The sequence below is a fragment of the Akanthomyces muscarius genome, chromosome 1, assembly GCF_028009165.1.
Source record: "Akanthomyces muscarius strain Ve6 chromosome 1, whole genome shotgun sequence".
NCBI classification, from domain to species: Eukaryota; Fungi; Ascomycota; class Sordariomycetes; order Hypocreales; family Cordycipitaceae; genus Akanthomyces; species Akanthomyces muscarius.
The window spans coordinates 1066566-1082043 of record NC_079241.1 but is presented as its reverse complement, the minus strand read 5'-3'; the positions used below and the strand labels follow the sequence as shown (position 1 = coordinate 1082043).

At 53.7% G+C, this 15478-nt stretch overlaps 9 protein-coding genes across 9 annotated transcripts; 5 read left to right on the top strand and 4 right to left on the bottom strand.

The window, feature by feature from the left end:
* Nucleotides 1-48: 48 nt before the first annotated feature.
* On the top strand, nt 49-796 carry LMH87_005285 (uncharacterized protein; the record flags this gene model as incomplete). Its single annotated transcript, XM_056202975.1, has 2 exons — nt 49-380; nt 631-796. The coding sequence occupies 2 exons, from the start codon at nt 49-51 to the stop codon at nt 794-796; spliced, it is 498 nt and encodes a 165-aa protein (XP_056058479.1).
* Nucleotides 797-1524: 728 nt separating this feature from the next.
* Nucleotides 1525-1920, top strand: LMH87_005284 (uncharacterized protein; the record flags this gene model as incomplete). Its single annotated transcript, XM_056202974.1, has 1 exon — nt 1525-1920. The coding sequence occupies one exon, from the start codon at nt 1525-1527 to the stop codon at nt 1918-1920; it is 396 nt and encodes a 131-aa protein (XP_056058478.1).
* Nucleotides 1921-2090: 170 nt separating this feature from the next.
* On the bottom strand, nt 2091-3475 carry LMH87_005283 (uncharacterized protein; the record flags this gene model as incomplete). Its single annotated transcript, XM_056202972.1, has 4 exons — nt 2091-2653; nt 2707-3085; nt 3149-3373; nt 3431-3475. The coding sequence occupies 4 exons, from the start codon at nt 3473-3475 to the stop codon at nt 2091-2093; spliced, it is 1212 nt and encodes a 403-aa protein (XP_056058477.1).
* A 575-nt stretch (nt 3476-4050) lies between these two features.
* Nucleotides 4051-4591, bottom strand: LMH87_005282 (uncharacterized protein; the record flags this gene model as incomplete). The annotated part of the gene is made up of 3 exons (XM_056202971.1): nt 4051-4186; nt 4245-4407; nt 4462-4591. The coding sequence occupies 3 exons, from the start codon at nt 4589-4591 to the stop codon at nt 4051-4053; spliced, it is 429 nt and encodes a 142-aa protein (XP_056058476.1).
* Nucleotides 4592-6328: 1737 nt separating this feature from the next.
* LMH87_005281 (uncharacterized protein) lies at nt 6329-7022 on the top strand (the record flags this gene model as incomplete). Its single annotated transcript, XM_056202970.1, has 2 exons — nt 6329-6331; nt 6462-7022. 2 exons carry the CDS (start codon nt 6329-6331, stop codon nt 7020-7022), a joined length of 564 nt encoding a protein of 187 aa, XP_056058475.1.
* A 2994-nt stretch (nt 7023-10016) lies between these two features.
* LMH87_005280 (uncharacterized protein) lies at nt 10017-11057 on the top strand (the record flags this gene model as incomplete). The annotated part of the gene is made up of 1 exon (XM_056202969.1): nt 10017-11057. The coding sequence occupies one exon, from the start codon at nt 10017-10019 to the stop codon at nt 11055-11057; it is 1041 nt and encodes a 346-aa protein (XP_056058474.1).
* A 319-nt stretch (nt 11058-11376) lies between these two features.
* On the bottom strand, nt 11377-12599 carry LMH87_005279 (uncharacterized protein; the record flags this gene model as incomplete). The annotated part of the gene is made up of 3 exons (XM_056202968.1): nt 11377-11767; nt 11822-12438; nt 12501-12599. The coding sequence occupies 3 exons, from the start codon at nt 12597-12599 to the stop codon at nt 11377-11379; spliced, it is 1107 nt and encodes a 368-aa protein (XP_056058473.1).
* Nucleotides 12600-13022: 423 nt separating this feature from the next.
* Nucleotides 13023-13777, bottom strand: LMH87_005278 (uncharacterized protein; the record flags this gene model as incomplete). Its single annotated transcript, XM_056202967.1, has 6 exons — nt 13023-13045; nt 13117-13227; nt 13296-13322; nt 13381-13431; nt 13487-13523; nt 13571-13777. The coding sequence occupies 6 exons, from the start codon at nt 13775-13777 to the stop codon at nt 13023-13025; spliced, it is 456 nt and encodes a 151-aa protein (XP_056058472.1).
* Nucleotides 13778-14016: 239 nt separating this feature from the next.
* LMH87_005277 (uncharacterized protein) lies at nt 14017-15464 on the top strand (the record flags this gene model as incomplete). The annotated part of the gene is made up of 3 exons (XM_056202966.1): nt 14017-14346; nt 14402-14576; nt 14629-15464. 3 exons carry the CDS (start codon nt 14017-14019, stop codon nt 15462-15464), a joined length of 1341 nt encoding a protein of 446 aa, XP_056058471.1.
* Between the last annotated feature and the right edge of the window lie 14 nt (nt 15465-15478).

Genomic DNA, 15478 nt, shown 5'->3' with positions numbered 1-15478 from the left:
TGGAATGAGAACTTGTGGCGCTACACTGCGAAGAGTATCCAATCGCTTATGGTGTCTACAGCAAACCTGGTGTATCACGATCTTTTCATTTCGACATACAAGTTTCGCGCCAAGCGGCCCGTGATGAACCACGGCTATCTTGAAGCGACCGACAGTCCAAAATTCCGACTCGTCCGCAGCAGCGGTATCTTTGCTGTGAATAGACTAGAAAAGAGAACAATCATGGACGCGGCCGGCGAAAACCAAGAAGTTGACGTGGTCATTCTTGCGAATGGGCTCCAGGCGCAAGACCTTTTGGTTCCTGTGGAAGTCCGTGGACAGCAGGGCAGAGCCCTACATGAGGAGTGGCAAAGCAGAGGTGACGCCGAAGTATACATGGAGTCAGTGTATTCTTTTTCTGGCGCAGGTTCCAGTACCATTTGGTACGACGCGTGTTTGGCGAAGTGCGAACACCCGGGCATAGTGTGAGCGTAAATGGCTTCCCCAATTTATTCATGCTGGCCGGTCCCAAAACCCTGCCTTCTGGCAACTCGACACTGTATGGCATCGAGTGCCCTGTCGTACACATCACCCGAATTCTGCGTGTATCTGGGAGAAGTGCAGCGCAAGCAAGGATGTGCGCCGTGGCAGGGACGCAAGCATCACGGCGATGCCTACACTGGAGGCCGAGACACAGTTCAACGTGAGCATCCAAGAGCGTCTCAAAGCACTCGTCTACGCCATAAGAGTAAGGGCTTGGTACGTCAACAGCTCAATCGGCAAGAACACATTGATTTGGCCCGGCACACTGGCCTGATTTTGGTGGAGTCGATGCATATCTTGGGTGCAGTGGTCGGACTGGGAGCTGAAGCTTTAGCGGCGTGACCCAGAAGCCAATATCGGGGCATTTTTCTTTTCTATCGTCACCGCCCTTTCCTGTTTTATTTCTTGCAAGAAAGAAAAGATTTCGCTGCATCAATTGAAGTTGTAGGTTCTTGACTATATGCAGACAAGTCATGTATTATTAGCGCAATCCGCTTATATGCGTCGCAACGGCTGCCCATTCACAATTGCCATCGGATCTGCCATAGGCTTGACTTTTAGACCGTTGGACTTTTGTACCCCGGATCGGCGGGCACATCACCTACAAAAATTCCGGGCCAGGACACCAATCCTGCCCCGCGGTATCCGGTTTGCGTAGTTGCGCCGGCCGCCCGCGATGGCGCCTGGTGGGGACAAGTCGGCAAACTCGCCCGCACTAACAAGCGGACGAGGTCAAACTTGGCAGCCGAGGACTTTATAATTATACTTGCCATCTCAAACTTTGACCTTTTCCATCTCTCCATCTTCACCAATCACAGAGTAATTTCTCAACGTCAGTTAAAACGCACGATTCGCTCATAGCGACCAGCTAAGAACGCCAATCCCCGTTTCCCGCCGCCAACACTCAGGCCTCGGCTCAAAACTCATCCTCTGCCTCGGCTCACTTTCCCACCTACACACTCACGCGACAATCACCACCAATTTCTCTTTCAGAAAAAAAAAATGCCTCCCAGCGCACCCGTCCAAATCACCGAGTACGTCTGGCCGCGCGCCACCGGCGAGTGGCTCGCCGGCGGCGGCACCCTGGCCCTGTACGCCGCGGGCCTCGCCTCGCGCTGGGTCGTGCCTGGCAGCGCGCTCTGGGACCTCCTCGCGCAGTACTTTCCCGGCGGGCCCGACGCCTTCCTCTGGATCACGCGCAACGTCGTCTTCTGGCTGGCGGCGGCGCACGCGGCCGAGGTGCTGCTGTTTGACCAGCTGCGTCTGCGCAGGCACGGCGTGCCGCGCTGGTCCGCCCTCTGGTTCAAGTGGCAACTGAGCGTCTTCATCGAGGGCATCGGCGCGTGGGGACGCATTGGCAAGGTGATTGCGGCGAAGCAGGGACTCAAGTCTAAATAAGAGGCGAAGATGTTTCTGTTTTATATGACTTTTATGGAAATGCGTATACTTAACCTTGCTATTCCTAACTGCCGCAATATCGTTTGTTCATAATCAAATTAGTCTCGGCTGCTGTCGGATGTACCATTTTATCGTGTGTTTTTTTTTTTTTTGATTTCTAACGGTTTCATCTAAAAACCATCCGCTTTGGGTGCCGTCGCGCAAACCCGCGAAGACTCCTTCTGGCCATTGATAGCCGACACACAAAACTCAAAGTGCCATGCACCCGGGAACAGGAACGTCTCGCCCCAGTTCGTGTCACCGTTGGCCAGCTTCCCGTCCTTGCTGGGCTTGGATCCCGTCTTCTGCGCCGTCTCGTCCGGGTTGGTGTAGATTTTGTATCCCGCGGCGTTCTTCGCCGCATTCCACGTCAAATGCACCGTCGTCGGATCAACCGTGACGGCTTTCAGCCCCGTCGGCGTCAACGGCGAGCCGCCTCCAATGAAAACAGGACTGCCGCCGGACGGTAGACCACCCAGGCCAGGACCGCCCCAGGTCTCGACCCAGATGTCATACCGATGCCCCGAGTGGAGGCCGTCCAGAGTGAAGGGACTCTCGCGCGCGCCGTGAGTGTTGATAAAAGCGCCGGGCGTGTCGCGATCCCATACGATCACGCCGAAGCGGTCAACGGGGCCCTTGTCCACGGCGCCCCAGGAGACGGTGAGGCTGGCTCCTGACGACGAGGTGCGAATGTCTATGGGCGGCGAGGGCGTGCTGCGGTCCGCCGTTGCGCTAACGATGCCGGACCAAGCGCGCTTGGCGCCGCCTGCGCGGGCTCGCCGTAGCTGCTCCGGATCTGAAACTCCCACTTGATATTCTTGCCGGTGAGAGTCTGGTCGAAGCGGTTGGTGCCGGCGCCCGACTCAGTCCAGTCAGAGCTGCCGGCGATGCGCACGCGGACGTCGTACGAGTTGGACTGGTAGACCTCATCCCAGGTGACCTTGACGCCCATGGGCTCCGGTACGGCTTTGATGTTGCTCGGGACGGGCAGAGAGCGTGGCAGGTAGGACCGGGGCAGCTGGAGCTGGCCCTTGCCGACGCTGAAGTCGCTGTAGAGCGTGCGGCTGAAGGACTGGGCGATGAGGTACTCGCCGTAGGCATTGGGGTGTAAGCCGTCATAACCAGCCTGTTGGGGGAAGTCAATCAGAGAAATCCATCATCCGAGTCAAGAAAAACACATGGCTCATACCGGGCAATGTGCAGGCTGACAATCGTAGTTGCCCGCCATATCGACGAGTCTCGTAGGAGCCAGCTCATTGTCGTACTTCTTGAGCAAGGCTGGCAAGTCACGGTTATACAGGGTTGTCTTGACGGGGAGATCGTCTCGTCCGCCGATGAATGAGCGCTGAGGAACGTTTGCGAAGGCGAGTTTGACGCCAGGGTTAGCTTTGCGGGCTTCCTGAATAAATTTCTCCTGTTTAGGTATTAGCGCAAGTTACTCTCCCTGTTTTGCGCAGAACTTGTAACATACCATGCTGTTCAGTGTGCCAGGAGCATCAGAGACAAACCAGCCCATGCCATTGAAGCCGAGCAGCACCAGCAGAATGTCAGGCTTGTACTTTGCGACGACCTCTCGAATCAAGGGAATATCCTGCGCGGTTTGGCGACCCCAGACGGCGAAATGGTTGGACTGAAACTTTACGCCTTCATGGTAGCCTCCAGATGTACTTAAACCAATGTCTGAGCGCTTGTGGCAAAGCACAGCGGGCTCCTGGACTTACGAGGGCTAGTGTTTGGTGGTAAATCCGAGCTCAGCCTCGGCGGTTGAGGCTCTTTAGGCTTGTCGCGCTCTTGCGTGCCGGTGTAAGGTCTTTTCGGAGTCAGCAAGTCGTCATGAAGGAAGCCTCTTCATGGACCTACCCAACAAACTCGGGCTTTGTATCTGGGGCGTAGTTCTTGAACCATTCCGAGATGCGATATCGCCACGTAAAGTCGCCCTACTGTCCGTACGTGATGGAGTCGCCGACAGTAAAACCTTGGGGTTGGGCCCAAGCTTGACAGGATCCGGAACTGCCGTGGGAGTCCAAGGCGGGATAGATCTCGTGGTCGTGGGAGGATGAGCGAGTTTCTCGTTAAAGTAGCAGGTAGTCGTTATTTTGGCACTGCTGATGGTTGCATCGTCCTTTTTCTCACAAAAGTCCTTGTCCGTGTAGGAGTTGTAGTGGCGGTTGCTGTAGTAAAAGCTAATGTTGCATGACATCTTTCCCGCGGGAGGGAGCCAGCATGCCTGTGTAGCCAATATGAGCGGAGGCCTTCATCACGGGTCTGGAGCGGCCTTTATTTACCTTGACCGTCGTTGCGCTGTCCAGACCTCCGCCACCGACAAGACAGTGCTGGCAGGTAGCATCGTCCTTGTCCACGGTGCAGTCTTCTTTACGGGGATGGTACTTTTTTCCGTCGTGCTCAGAGCCTGCAAAAAGTACGACGTTCCTCCGCCGTCGACGGGTTCTATGCGGGTGTCAGACTGAAGAAATTCTGCCAGGTTAGAAGAAGACTACATACCAGGGATTGTCTGCTGGCTGCATTCAAAGACAAACTTGGAGTCGCCGTCAAAGATGCGCTTGCCAAATCGCACATCTGAGGAGGCCGTATCGGCCACGACCATCATCGTGCCGAGGATGACGGTCTTCATGGTAGATAGGATAGATGAGAGTTGAGAAACGCTGTCAAGGGTGACAAAGAGTCTTCAATGGCTCAAGAAGGTATCAGCGACACTCCTATAGTTGTCGTGGATGCCTTGAGTGTGAACTCCTTGGAGACATCCCAATATCCACGGCTTGACTAGATTCTTTATACTGGCACGTCAGACCCGTCGGCCAAGGCATACTTGCCCAATCTCTAATTCGTTCGTTCAACTTGAGCCAGAAGTAAAGCTAGAACGCAGAGCTAGACGCAGGGCTAGAAGAAACTAGACGGCTTGGCTACCGTGTAAGTCGGGAATTGTGGTGTATTGTGGGCACTTGGTCGCACGCTTGTAAAGCCGTAAGCCTTAACTCGCGCCTTGCCGGCAACAAACTGCCAGATATGGCATCTAGTGATGGTATGGGGCAGTTTTCAAGTAGCTCATCCTGCGAGGCAGTATTCAGAGTATGAAGCTACGAGTTGCGGCGATAGCTGCCCTTGCCAACAGGTTCATTCCGGCGCTAGCTGGTCCGTGAACAACCGCAATTGTGGCTCCACGGCCATGCGTAGGGCATCGAGAGTAGGTCCGCGAACGTCACATGGTGTCGATTTGTTACTTGGTGTTGAGTACTGGCAAGATATGAGAATAAGCTAAAAATAAACGTAAATGCGCCTGTCATATTTTAACGTTTGCTAGTCAGTCGTTTCGGAGGATGGTCCGAGGCAGCTGCAGAATACATGGGCTGCGATAATGCACCTCGAGTAGATGGTCAGCTCTCCCCCACATCCAAGAGTGCGATGCGGCCATGGCGCGTGATTCAAGAGCGCTTGTCACCCGTTTGAGCTAGGATGCGATGTACGGCTCGAGGGAACGGCTTCGTGATGCAGCTGCATGGTTCATGTCGCCAGCCAGCTGCCGTGCGATGCGACAGTGCGGGAAAAGACAGTGCGGGAAAATAATCAGGTACGGCTGAGACCCGGAGGGCTGCCACGTTTTACAGCGGCGCACCGGCCAGCCACAGGGCTCCACAGCGCCTCGTCGACGTCACCCAGCCCACGTTTGTTCTACCAGTCTTGGCAGCCAAATAAGTTATAGCGCATCTCAAAAAGACTCGGGCGCAGACTCGGGCGCACTGTGCAAACGGCCAGTTCTCTACCTACCTAGGTAACGTAAGATTTGCATTTCATGCAGTGCATCCCATAAAATCCCATGATATACCCCTAATGACGAAACACGAAAGAAGCAATCATTTAAACCAACAGCGCTCGAGCCATGATGCAGGGGGGTTTGTTTCTTTCTTGCTTCTTTTTCTGCAGCCACGCACGGTTCGTGGTGGCCTTGCCTCTCTCCTCCCAGCCCCCTGGTTAATATGCACGAAATCCTTGGGACCAGCCAGCCCACTCTCTCCCCAGCCATGACATTTATTTCTTTTTTTCCCTCTCAGCCGCGTAGTTTATTTATCTTTTGTATGCCCATGCAACCGGCCGTTTCTATTTACTTTCCTGCATCTACATTCCAGCGCGCGCAATTTTTAAATTTTTTTTGACCCTGCAGCAAACCGGTTCGCATCCTGTCGCATTCTGCCTCGAGGATAGCTTCATAGCGGCCCGCGCCGTCCGTCCCCGCCTGCCGGCCTTTTTCTCGCCATCACCTCTGCCCGTCACCGCCGCCTCTGGCTGGTAAGAATCGCCCAGCATGATTTTCGCTTTGGTTTTCGTATGCACGCGCATATGTCAAATCGTAACCATGGTACGTTTCTGCTCTATCCCGGCGCATCCATTCCCTCCTCCCCCGCCATTGCGCGGGGTGTAAGTTGCTGTGCGCCGACAAGCCACAGCTCTCTCTGGGAATGACCACAACTGACACTATCCTTACCCAGATCATCGTCATGGGCATGCTCTCCTGGTTCGTCGACAAGTTTGTCGGCGCCAACGTCCTCACCCCGACCTCGATCCTCATCCTCTTCATCGTCTCCGTCCTCGCCCTCGCCTGGGCCCTCTTCACCCTCTTCAGCTACCACCGCTCCTCGGCCAATGCCTTCTTCGTCGCCGTCATTGACATCGCCATTGTCGGCGCCCTCATCGCCGGCATCTACTACCTGCGCAACATCCGCTTCGCCTCGTGCTCCGCGAATCCGAGCGCGAGCCACCTGTGGACGAACCAACTCGGCGGCAACTTCAACGCCCTCAGCTGGAGCCCCTCGGGTCCCTGCAACATGCTCAAGGCCGTCTGGGCGTTCTCCATCATGAACACAGTCTTCTTTGCCTGGACCGCCTTTGCCGCTTTCATGCACGGCGACCACTTCAGCGCTGCCGACGAGCGTCGCACCAGGAAGCGTCACCACTCGAGCCGCCACAGCCAGCGTCACCGCAGCCGCTCCCGCTCCAACGGCTCGCACTACAGCCACCACAGCCACCACTCGCGCCGAGTCTACGTCTAGGAACCGAACGGGCAGAGGTGGATAGGTTATGAGGAGGGAAAGAGAGTTTCCTAGCGTTTGTGATTTTTTCTACATTTATTGGGTCGGTCGAACAGGACAGACACCGTCGCCGTTTGTGCGGCAGCGGCGTCGCGTCAATTTCGCCGTGTATTTCGGCACAGAAGTCGATAGCTGGGAGTCGGGGTCTTTTGGTCATGTTTTGGTTATCTCGGTACCTTTTTGCTTTTCTTTGTTCATGTCTGTATGTTGGACGTAGATGATTTCAACGCCACGCGAATACCACGGCTCATGTGTACATGCGCTCGAAATTATTACATAGAAGTATAGCTAGTTATTTGTCTCTAAAATTGAAAAAACATACTATACTTTAAATCATCAGTCTATTGCATACCGGATACTCTGTGATGTGTTGAAACTGGCAGTCGAGGGGTCGGCACCCCAGCGTGCACAACAACTGCACGCTACAATACTGTCGATATGCGGCAACCAGTACAAATCATCAAGCACAGCTGCCACAAGCTGATTTTGTTGGCCATCTCACGAAAATGAACCCCCAGAGGCTATTTGGGAACTCGAAAAACGTAATGGTACTGACAGGACTGATCCGTCGACATCATCTGCTGCCGCCGACTTACCCTATAGCTTAGGGAAGCACGTCGCACTGCATCGTAGTCTTACCCCCGCCGTTCCCATCTTCGATCAGAGCGGCCTGGGACACATATACCAATTATAGTGCTCCATGCAGTCCGACTCATCCTGCATCACGCCGTGTCATCATGCCGTGATAATCCCCTGCAGCTCTGGCTAACTCGTTTCACGCCAAAAGCTCGGGTCAGCCGGCCGAAGCAGGATCGCCGAGGATTTGATCAATTGAGGCTAAAAAGCAGACAGAATGCTACATCGGACTTTAGCGAGATGGGAATCAACCGAGTATCAAGATTAGCGAACAAATTTTAATAGTGGCCTGCGTCTGACGCGGAAGGCGTCCGTACTGTTACACGGTCGTCGGCCTTGCCTCGCAAAGACTCGATCCGAGAGCCTCACCGGAACCTTTCCTCGCACTGCAAGACCCGACAACTCAATGATGATCAGCAACCGGCAGTAGCATAGACTGACGACGGAGGAGTATCCAACGCGTGGGGTCTACACGCATCCATATCACGCCGCAGCTGGGCGAACCGACATTGTGCTACAACCCTGTCCTGCTTTGCCCAAGATGAATAGCAATGAGCGATTTCGATGAGGTATATACTTTTTACGTCAAACAATACTCCGGCTTTTGCCCTTGTTGATATGGCAAAGGACATCGGACGTGTCTATGACGCGCGTGCAAGTCAAGTATTGTGAAACGTGGCCGGATGCAGGAGTTGAAGACCCCCAAAGCGTCCTGGAGGCAAGACCTGAAACCGATTTACGGTCTTGGTCGCGGACTTTCTGTTTTTGGTCTATTATTGAGCTGGAATTGATGTGTCGTCGCAAAGTCTGTTCACGGATACTGCTTCTCAGTCTTCCCCAAGACTATCCACAGTCTGTTCGAAGCTCGTGTCGGCAGCCCAGCACCAAACATTTTGCAAACCAAGGAACTTTCCAGAGAACATAATACTCACAAACATCGTACGGTGCAAAATTTGAAAGCTTTTTCGCCAATACCGGTTCCTGCCCTGCTTTTCCCGTTGCTGCTTACATCGATTGCTCCATCCATGGTGGTGACATAACAACTTGAACGCATGTGACATTAGACCAGGTTCTTCAAGCCTACATCGCTTATTACTTGTCGAAAAAGAACCCCCAGTGCAGTATAATCTTTATCGCCAAGCATCCAAAGGACTCGGCGTTGGACTAGTGACGGTTCTAAGGCTCCAATCTTGGCTCTGTGCGATTGCAGCTCTGGGCGATGGCCGCCTTCTTTAGCCGTTTCCATAATTGACTCGAAGTTTCGCAACTGGACTGTCTATGACACCATTTATTGCCAATTTTTCTTGCGCAATTTTCGTCGTTGCAACCTCACCCTCGTACAACAAGGTCCACACATCGGAGCTCCGATAGGAAGTTGAAAGCTGGAACTCCGAACCATGTAAGTCGCGTGCCCGCGCGGGGCATTCCGCAACCTGATCTGTGCGTGAAAAGGCCGATCTCTGGAATACGCAGGATCAAGGCATCAACGATAGTATTTATTATCTAAAAGATCAACCACATCGTTTGGGCGTTCGGGGAGGGGGCCAAATACGGAGCATGGTTAAAAGTATGTATAAATTCCCAATTAATACCCCACGCAACGCACATATCCTGGTCTGATTTCTTCAGCTTGTCCACAGTGGATGCGGTGAAACAGGGGTGTATGCCTGTCGGGTCTCCCACAGGATGCGACGGCATTCTTATCAGATGTGATAGATAATCTGGCTGGACAGCCAAATTTTCACTGCAGGCAACTTTTTTTTTTATAGCTAAAAGTCAAAATCTCCAAAACTTCACGTCGATCCCTTTCGCTAGCTGGCTGCTGTAGAGAGGGGCATTTTCTAGCCGAGGCAGGATTTGATAGTTCACGTTCTGGGCTGGAGCTAGTAAACGGCCACAGCCTCGGAATGAGATTCCCGTTTTTACCACGGACAAAGGAGTAGGGCGTAATGGGCGAGGAACTTGTACCTGTACCTGCTCATTGCACGCGAGACCCCAGTTCACATGTAGGTCTGACATTTATTACCGGTTCCTGTGTAGAAAAAGCCGCTAAAATATTTAGTGTCGCGTGTTCGTTCAGATGTAATCCGCCAATACCGGTTCCTGCCCTACTTTCCCGTTCCTGCTTACATCGACCCTAGCCGTCTAAGTGCACACCCTTCTAAGCGTAGTCTATAGTCTAATAATCTATTCCTCGGCATTTCTCTACAAGACTGTAGCAACTTGGCAACAAAGAGCACATATGTCTAATTCGTGCTCTGTAGCGAGAAGACAATGCAGCAACAACGGCGACATATCGAACATGAACTTGCACCCACAATGCAGGGACCGATCACCACACCACTGACAGGCGTGCTCAACTGCCAGCATCCAATCATGCTGGCAGGCATGGCACAGGTCTCTGGCGGACGTCTCGCCGCGGCCGTGGCCAACGCCGGTGGATTCAGCGTCGTGGGCGGCTACGAGTGCACGCCGGAGCAGCTCCGCGATGCGATTGCGGACATGAAGCAGCGTTTCACATGCCCCAACCTCCCTTTTGGCGTGGCCGTGGCGATACCAAAGTGCGGCGGCGGCGCGCGCAAGACAAACAGAGACGTCGGCAGGCTTGACGAGCTCATCGACATGGCCATCCACAGCGGCGCCAAGCTCTTTGTCAGTACGGCGGGCGTACCCCCGAGATACATCATTGACCGGCTACACAACGCGGGTGTGCTGGTCATGAACCTGGTCGGCCACCCGAAGCACGCGGTCAAGGCACTCGACGCGGGCGTTGACATGGTGTGCGCGCAGGGCAAGGAGGGCCGCGGCCACACAGGCAACATCCCCACGTCGATCCTGGTGCCGGCAGTGGTCAGCGTCGCCCGCCGCTACACGCCGCCGCTGCTGGGCGGATCGGCGGCGCTCGTGGTAGCTGGCGGCGGCATCGCCAGCGGGCCGGGCTTGGCCGCCGCGCTGATGCAGGGCGCCGCGGGCGTCTGGGTGTGCACGCGGTTCGTGGCGTCGGTTGAAGCGGATGTCCCAGACGCGGCCAAGCAGGCCATTGTCGACTGCGACTTTGAAGGCACGGAGCGCACGCTGGTGCTCACGGGCCGGCCGCTGCGGATGCGCGCCAACGAATACATCAAGGCATGGCACAGCCGGCCCGACGAGATACAGCGGCTTTGCGGCGAGGGCGTGGTGCCAATGGACCATGATAAGCGGGCAGGGAGGCCGGTCGAGATTCCGGTGCTGATGGGTGAGGTCGCCGGCTCGATTACGGTGATTTTGCCGGCAAGGCAGATCGTGCAGGACATGGTTAGGGAAGCGACGGAGATGCTCAATCTGGGACGCGTTTATCTTGGCGAGCGCAGCAAGTTGTAGTCTTGTTCACTTGGGTTTTCTATCTTGTGCCATTTTTGCATTGTATAGCAGGAGTTTCTAGCAAGAGTCGCGGTTGCCACTTCTTTAATCTTCTTTATTTTGTTACCCTTCTGTTCTCTGAGATGCTTGCTCCGTACACAGTTTGCGCATGAGCCTTTATTCGTACACACTCTGGGACTGCATCGGAGTCACTCAGCAAAGAGTAACAATTAATAAAGGGCTTTTGTTTTTCATTTATTGAGATAGAAAGCAAATATTTATTTTAACCGCCAACTAAGGAAATGTATCTGTATAAGAAGCATTGCCGGCAGTTGCAAGTCTACAGTCTTGCTGCCTGCTGCCACGCGCGGTTGGAATATTGTGTAAGCTGCCACGCCAGCTCCGCCATCGGGTTCTTAACGGCCGCGTACGAAGCCACCTTCTCGCTGCCGGCCTGTCCCGTGAGCATGCGGGCCTCGATGCCCTGGCATATGACTGCAAGTTTGAACACGCTGAAAGCGAGGCCAAAGTCCATGTCCGGCTTGGGGTCGTACGGCCCGTGGCGGGCATACCACTCCATGACCTGCTCAGGCTGTGGCATGCCTGGCGTGCGACCGGGTAGCAGGCTGGAGAGGTCGTAAGGCGATGCGCCAGGTTGCTTGGCCATGTAAAAGAAGGTTATGAGGCTGCAAATGTCGGATAGTGGGTGGCCGACGGTTGAGGTTTCCCAGCTGCACAACCGTTAGCGGATGCAATCAGAGAAGTCGGGGGAAAGCTACACTTACTCGAGAACACCAATGACGCGCGGCTCTGTCTTGTGGAATACGAGATTGTCAATGCGATAATCGCCATGCACCAGGCATGACCTATCTCGAGGCTGCACTGCCGGGTTTTGGAAGAATTGTGTGCACTCTGCATAGTACGGCAGTGGTCCTATCGGCTGCAGCGTGCGTTTGTTGATGACCTTGGACTGGCTCGCCGAAATGGCGTCAAACGCTCGAATCTGTCGCTTGTAAAACCCGCTCGGTTTGCCAAAGTCCTGCAGTCCGACGTCGCGAGGATCAATGGCATGCAGCTTGGTCAGCGTCTTGGCCGCCTCGTGCCAAATTGCCGTCCTCTCCTCTGGACTTACACCCGGAACGCCAACGTCGTCAAAGATGCGGCCGTCAAGAAATTCCATAATATAAAACGGTGTGCCGATGATAGACGCATCCTCACACATGACATATGGCTTGGGAACTGGGACATTGGTATCTTCTAGAGCAGCGAGGATCTGATATTCGCGCTCTACGCGGTGCGCGTGATTCGAGATTTGCTTCCCGGGAGGGCGCTTGCGCAGGACGAATCTCTGGCCATCCGCAGCAGTGATTTGATATGTTGGGTTTGATTGGCCATGTTTGAACTTTCGTAAGCACACTCAGTCAGTTGCGCTCACATGATTAGTATTGGTGCATGGTTACTTACTTGCTTCAAATTAATGGGAGTCGCAATCTCTGGCACATAGTCTCGCAGGAAGCAGTTCAGCGCAAGCTGATCAATCTCTTGGCGTACTCTGCCAGCCATGATGAAAAAAAGACGTAAGCTGCAGAAGTTTAGTATGGAAAGCAGTTGTCCGAAACAATTTACGCAACTAAGCTATGGGGTTGACACTGGATGAACGGCCGTGGCAGCATAAATACTCCCTACAAATTGTACATGCCACGCCCCCAGTCTTCTACACGGGGTTGTCGGTACGCAGACAACGCCGCAGACGACACCAGCTCGTTCAGCACCCTGACACTAGCTAACAACATTGACAGGAGTGGCTGTTTGGATAGCTTGACATATGTGCCTACAAAAGGGCGACGTCTGACCTGGTGTCCAAACCTGGGCTTGCAGCTCGGTAGTTACCTTTGGGGGTGGGGGCGCCGCTCCATAGCTCGCGCCACTCTAGGATCCATCATAATCAATTATATTAATTAATACGGGTATGAAAAAAAGCCCCATCTACAGTGCTTCATCTAATCTACCTTGTTTGTTTTAACTTTAGCATGCGTTTTGCTGCAGGCCATGAAGAAGGAAGCCAGGCAAGTACCAGTACCTTGGAAACAATTGCCGCAACACATGTGATTGCCTCTGAGCTCCGAGCAGGACCAACCCCTGGGGCAAAAAGGTTTCTTTGATGGCCACTGGTCCTTGCGGGTGCTCTGCTCTGATTCAGCTTATCGTAAGCCCCCCCAAAGTTCGATCCCGATACAAGCCACGACGGGAAGCGCCCACCGAAAATCGTACGGGCACGAACCCCGACTACTTGCGCAAATTGCCTATCGCAAATTGGCCATTCGCTCTTTCTTGCTCGTCTTACAGCTGGAAAGACTGAGACAAATTGAGACTTGTTCCTTCGCTTCGCCTTGCGCTTCCGAAATCAGCTACGTTGGTTCTAGCACGTATTAGTTAGCTGACAGACTTACAGGGCTGATCAGCGATGGGGCCGTATACGCGTATGGACTATCCCATTCCAGAAAGTAAATGGCCACTTTTTTTTTGTTACGTACATGAAGCCCCCCGGTAATAGTTCCGCTTGATGAATGCGACGAATGCCGCAAGCCACGCGGAAAGCCGAACGCCTTGCTCGGACGCCACCGCTGCTTCGGGCATCCTGTCTCGTGAATGTTTACTGCTTTTTCACTGTCTACCAGTGCGCCAAGGAAAAAAAAGTGGTAGCCGAGCCGGCACATGTCTTGGTAGAAAATCTCTTCCATAACTATTGGTGGGGGGGTGTCCGTATCGCAGGGTCGTAGTGAAGGTTGCTTGCATGTATGCCTGCGCAAAGGAAGAGTAAGCCCTTGTCGACGCAGAGAGATGAGCCTTACAGGGTTCGTGGGGCCAGTGCTTATTACATAGAGTTACTGGCTCCTCTTTGTCTTTGTAGGTGGTATCAAGTTTTTATTTCTTTCACTCAATTCATCTTGTCCAAGCAGTGTCGATCTGAGTATTCACAATGTCGCAAATGCTGGAGTCGGAGGAAGCCGAGGCGTCTGCCACGCCCATGGACAACACGAACAGCAGTGCGCGAGTGAGTTCGCAACAGGACGTGTCAGACTCGGAAAAGGCAGCACCACCTGCTTCATCATCACCAGCGCCTCCAGATGGCGGCACGACAGCCTGGCTCGTGGTGCTTGGTGGCTGGTGCACAGCCTTCTGCAGCTTTGGCTGGCTGAACAGTATCGGTGTCTTTCAGCAATATTACCAGAAGGTTCTGCTTCATAACCAAAACGCGAGCACTGTCTCATGGATTCCTTCGCTTCAAATATTTTTTATCCTCGGACTGGCAAGTTCTTTTTGCGATCTCGACGCCGCCACATTCCATCTGACCAAGATAACAGGGACCCATCGTTGGCATGCTGTTTGACAAGTACGGGCCGCGATATCTTCTTCTAGTAGGCACATTGATGCACGTCTTTGGTATCATGATGGCTAGTATCAGCACACAATACTGGCAAATTCTCCTGGCGCAGGGTGTCTGTTCCGGAATCGGCGTCTCGGCCGTCTTCCAGCCTCGTAGGTCAAACTTTTTGTGACTTTCATGAGGAATATACTGACATGACATCAGCTCTGAGTTGCGTCGCAGGATACTTCAACAAGAGACGGGGCGCTGCATTTGGCATTCTCTCCACTGGCGCTTCGGTTGGTGGTGTTGTTTGGCCGATCATGGTGACGCATCTGATCAAATTGGTGGGCTTTGGCTGGGCCATGCGGACCTGCGCTTTTGTCAACCTGGCTCTCCTCACCATCCCGAATATCACGGTCCGCTGCTTCCAGCCGCCTGTCCCGAAGAAGGTTACTGGAGCGCAGCTCGCCAAGCCATTTCGCGAAGTGGACTACCTTCTTGTTGCGGCTGGTTTCCTCTTTCTGACATACGGCGTTTTTGTGCCGCTGAACTACCTCCCTGTTCAGGCTGCCGCCGCCGGGCTGAACCCCAATCTGGTCCAGTATCTTCTGCCCATTCTCAATGGCGCATCTCTATTCGGTCGCCTCTTTGCTGGCTTCATGGGTGACAAGATCGGTCGTTTTAATATCCTGATTGTATGCTGCTACCTGTCAGGAATCTGGATTTTGGCGCTTTGGATCTCCGACAGCAGCCAGCCCGCTCTCATTGCATTTGCTGCGCTGTTTGGCTTCTCGTCCGGAGCCTACATTTCGCTTGTTACGCCAATCGTCGCCCAAATCTCTCCACTGCCTGAGATCGGGTTCCGTACTGGCATTGTCTTCTTTGTTGCCTCGATTGGTGGGCTGACGACAAACCCTCTCAGTGGCGCGCTCATCGACAGCTCAGCAGGTTACCCGGGAATGAAAATTTTCGCTGGCATCATTTGCTTAGTTGGAACGACATTTATCCTGGTAGAGCGCGTCAAAAAGACAGGGTTCAAACTCCTCGTTGCTTTCTAAAAAGTGCTCTTCGA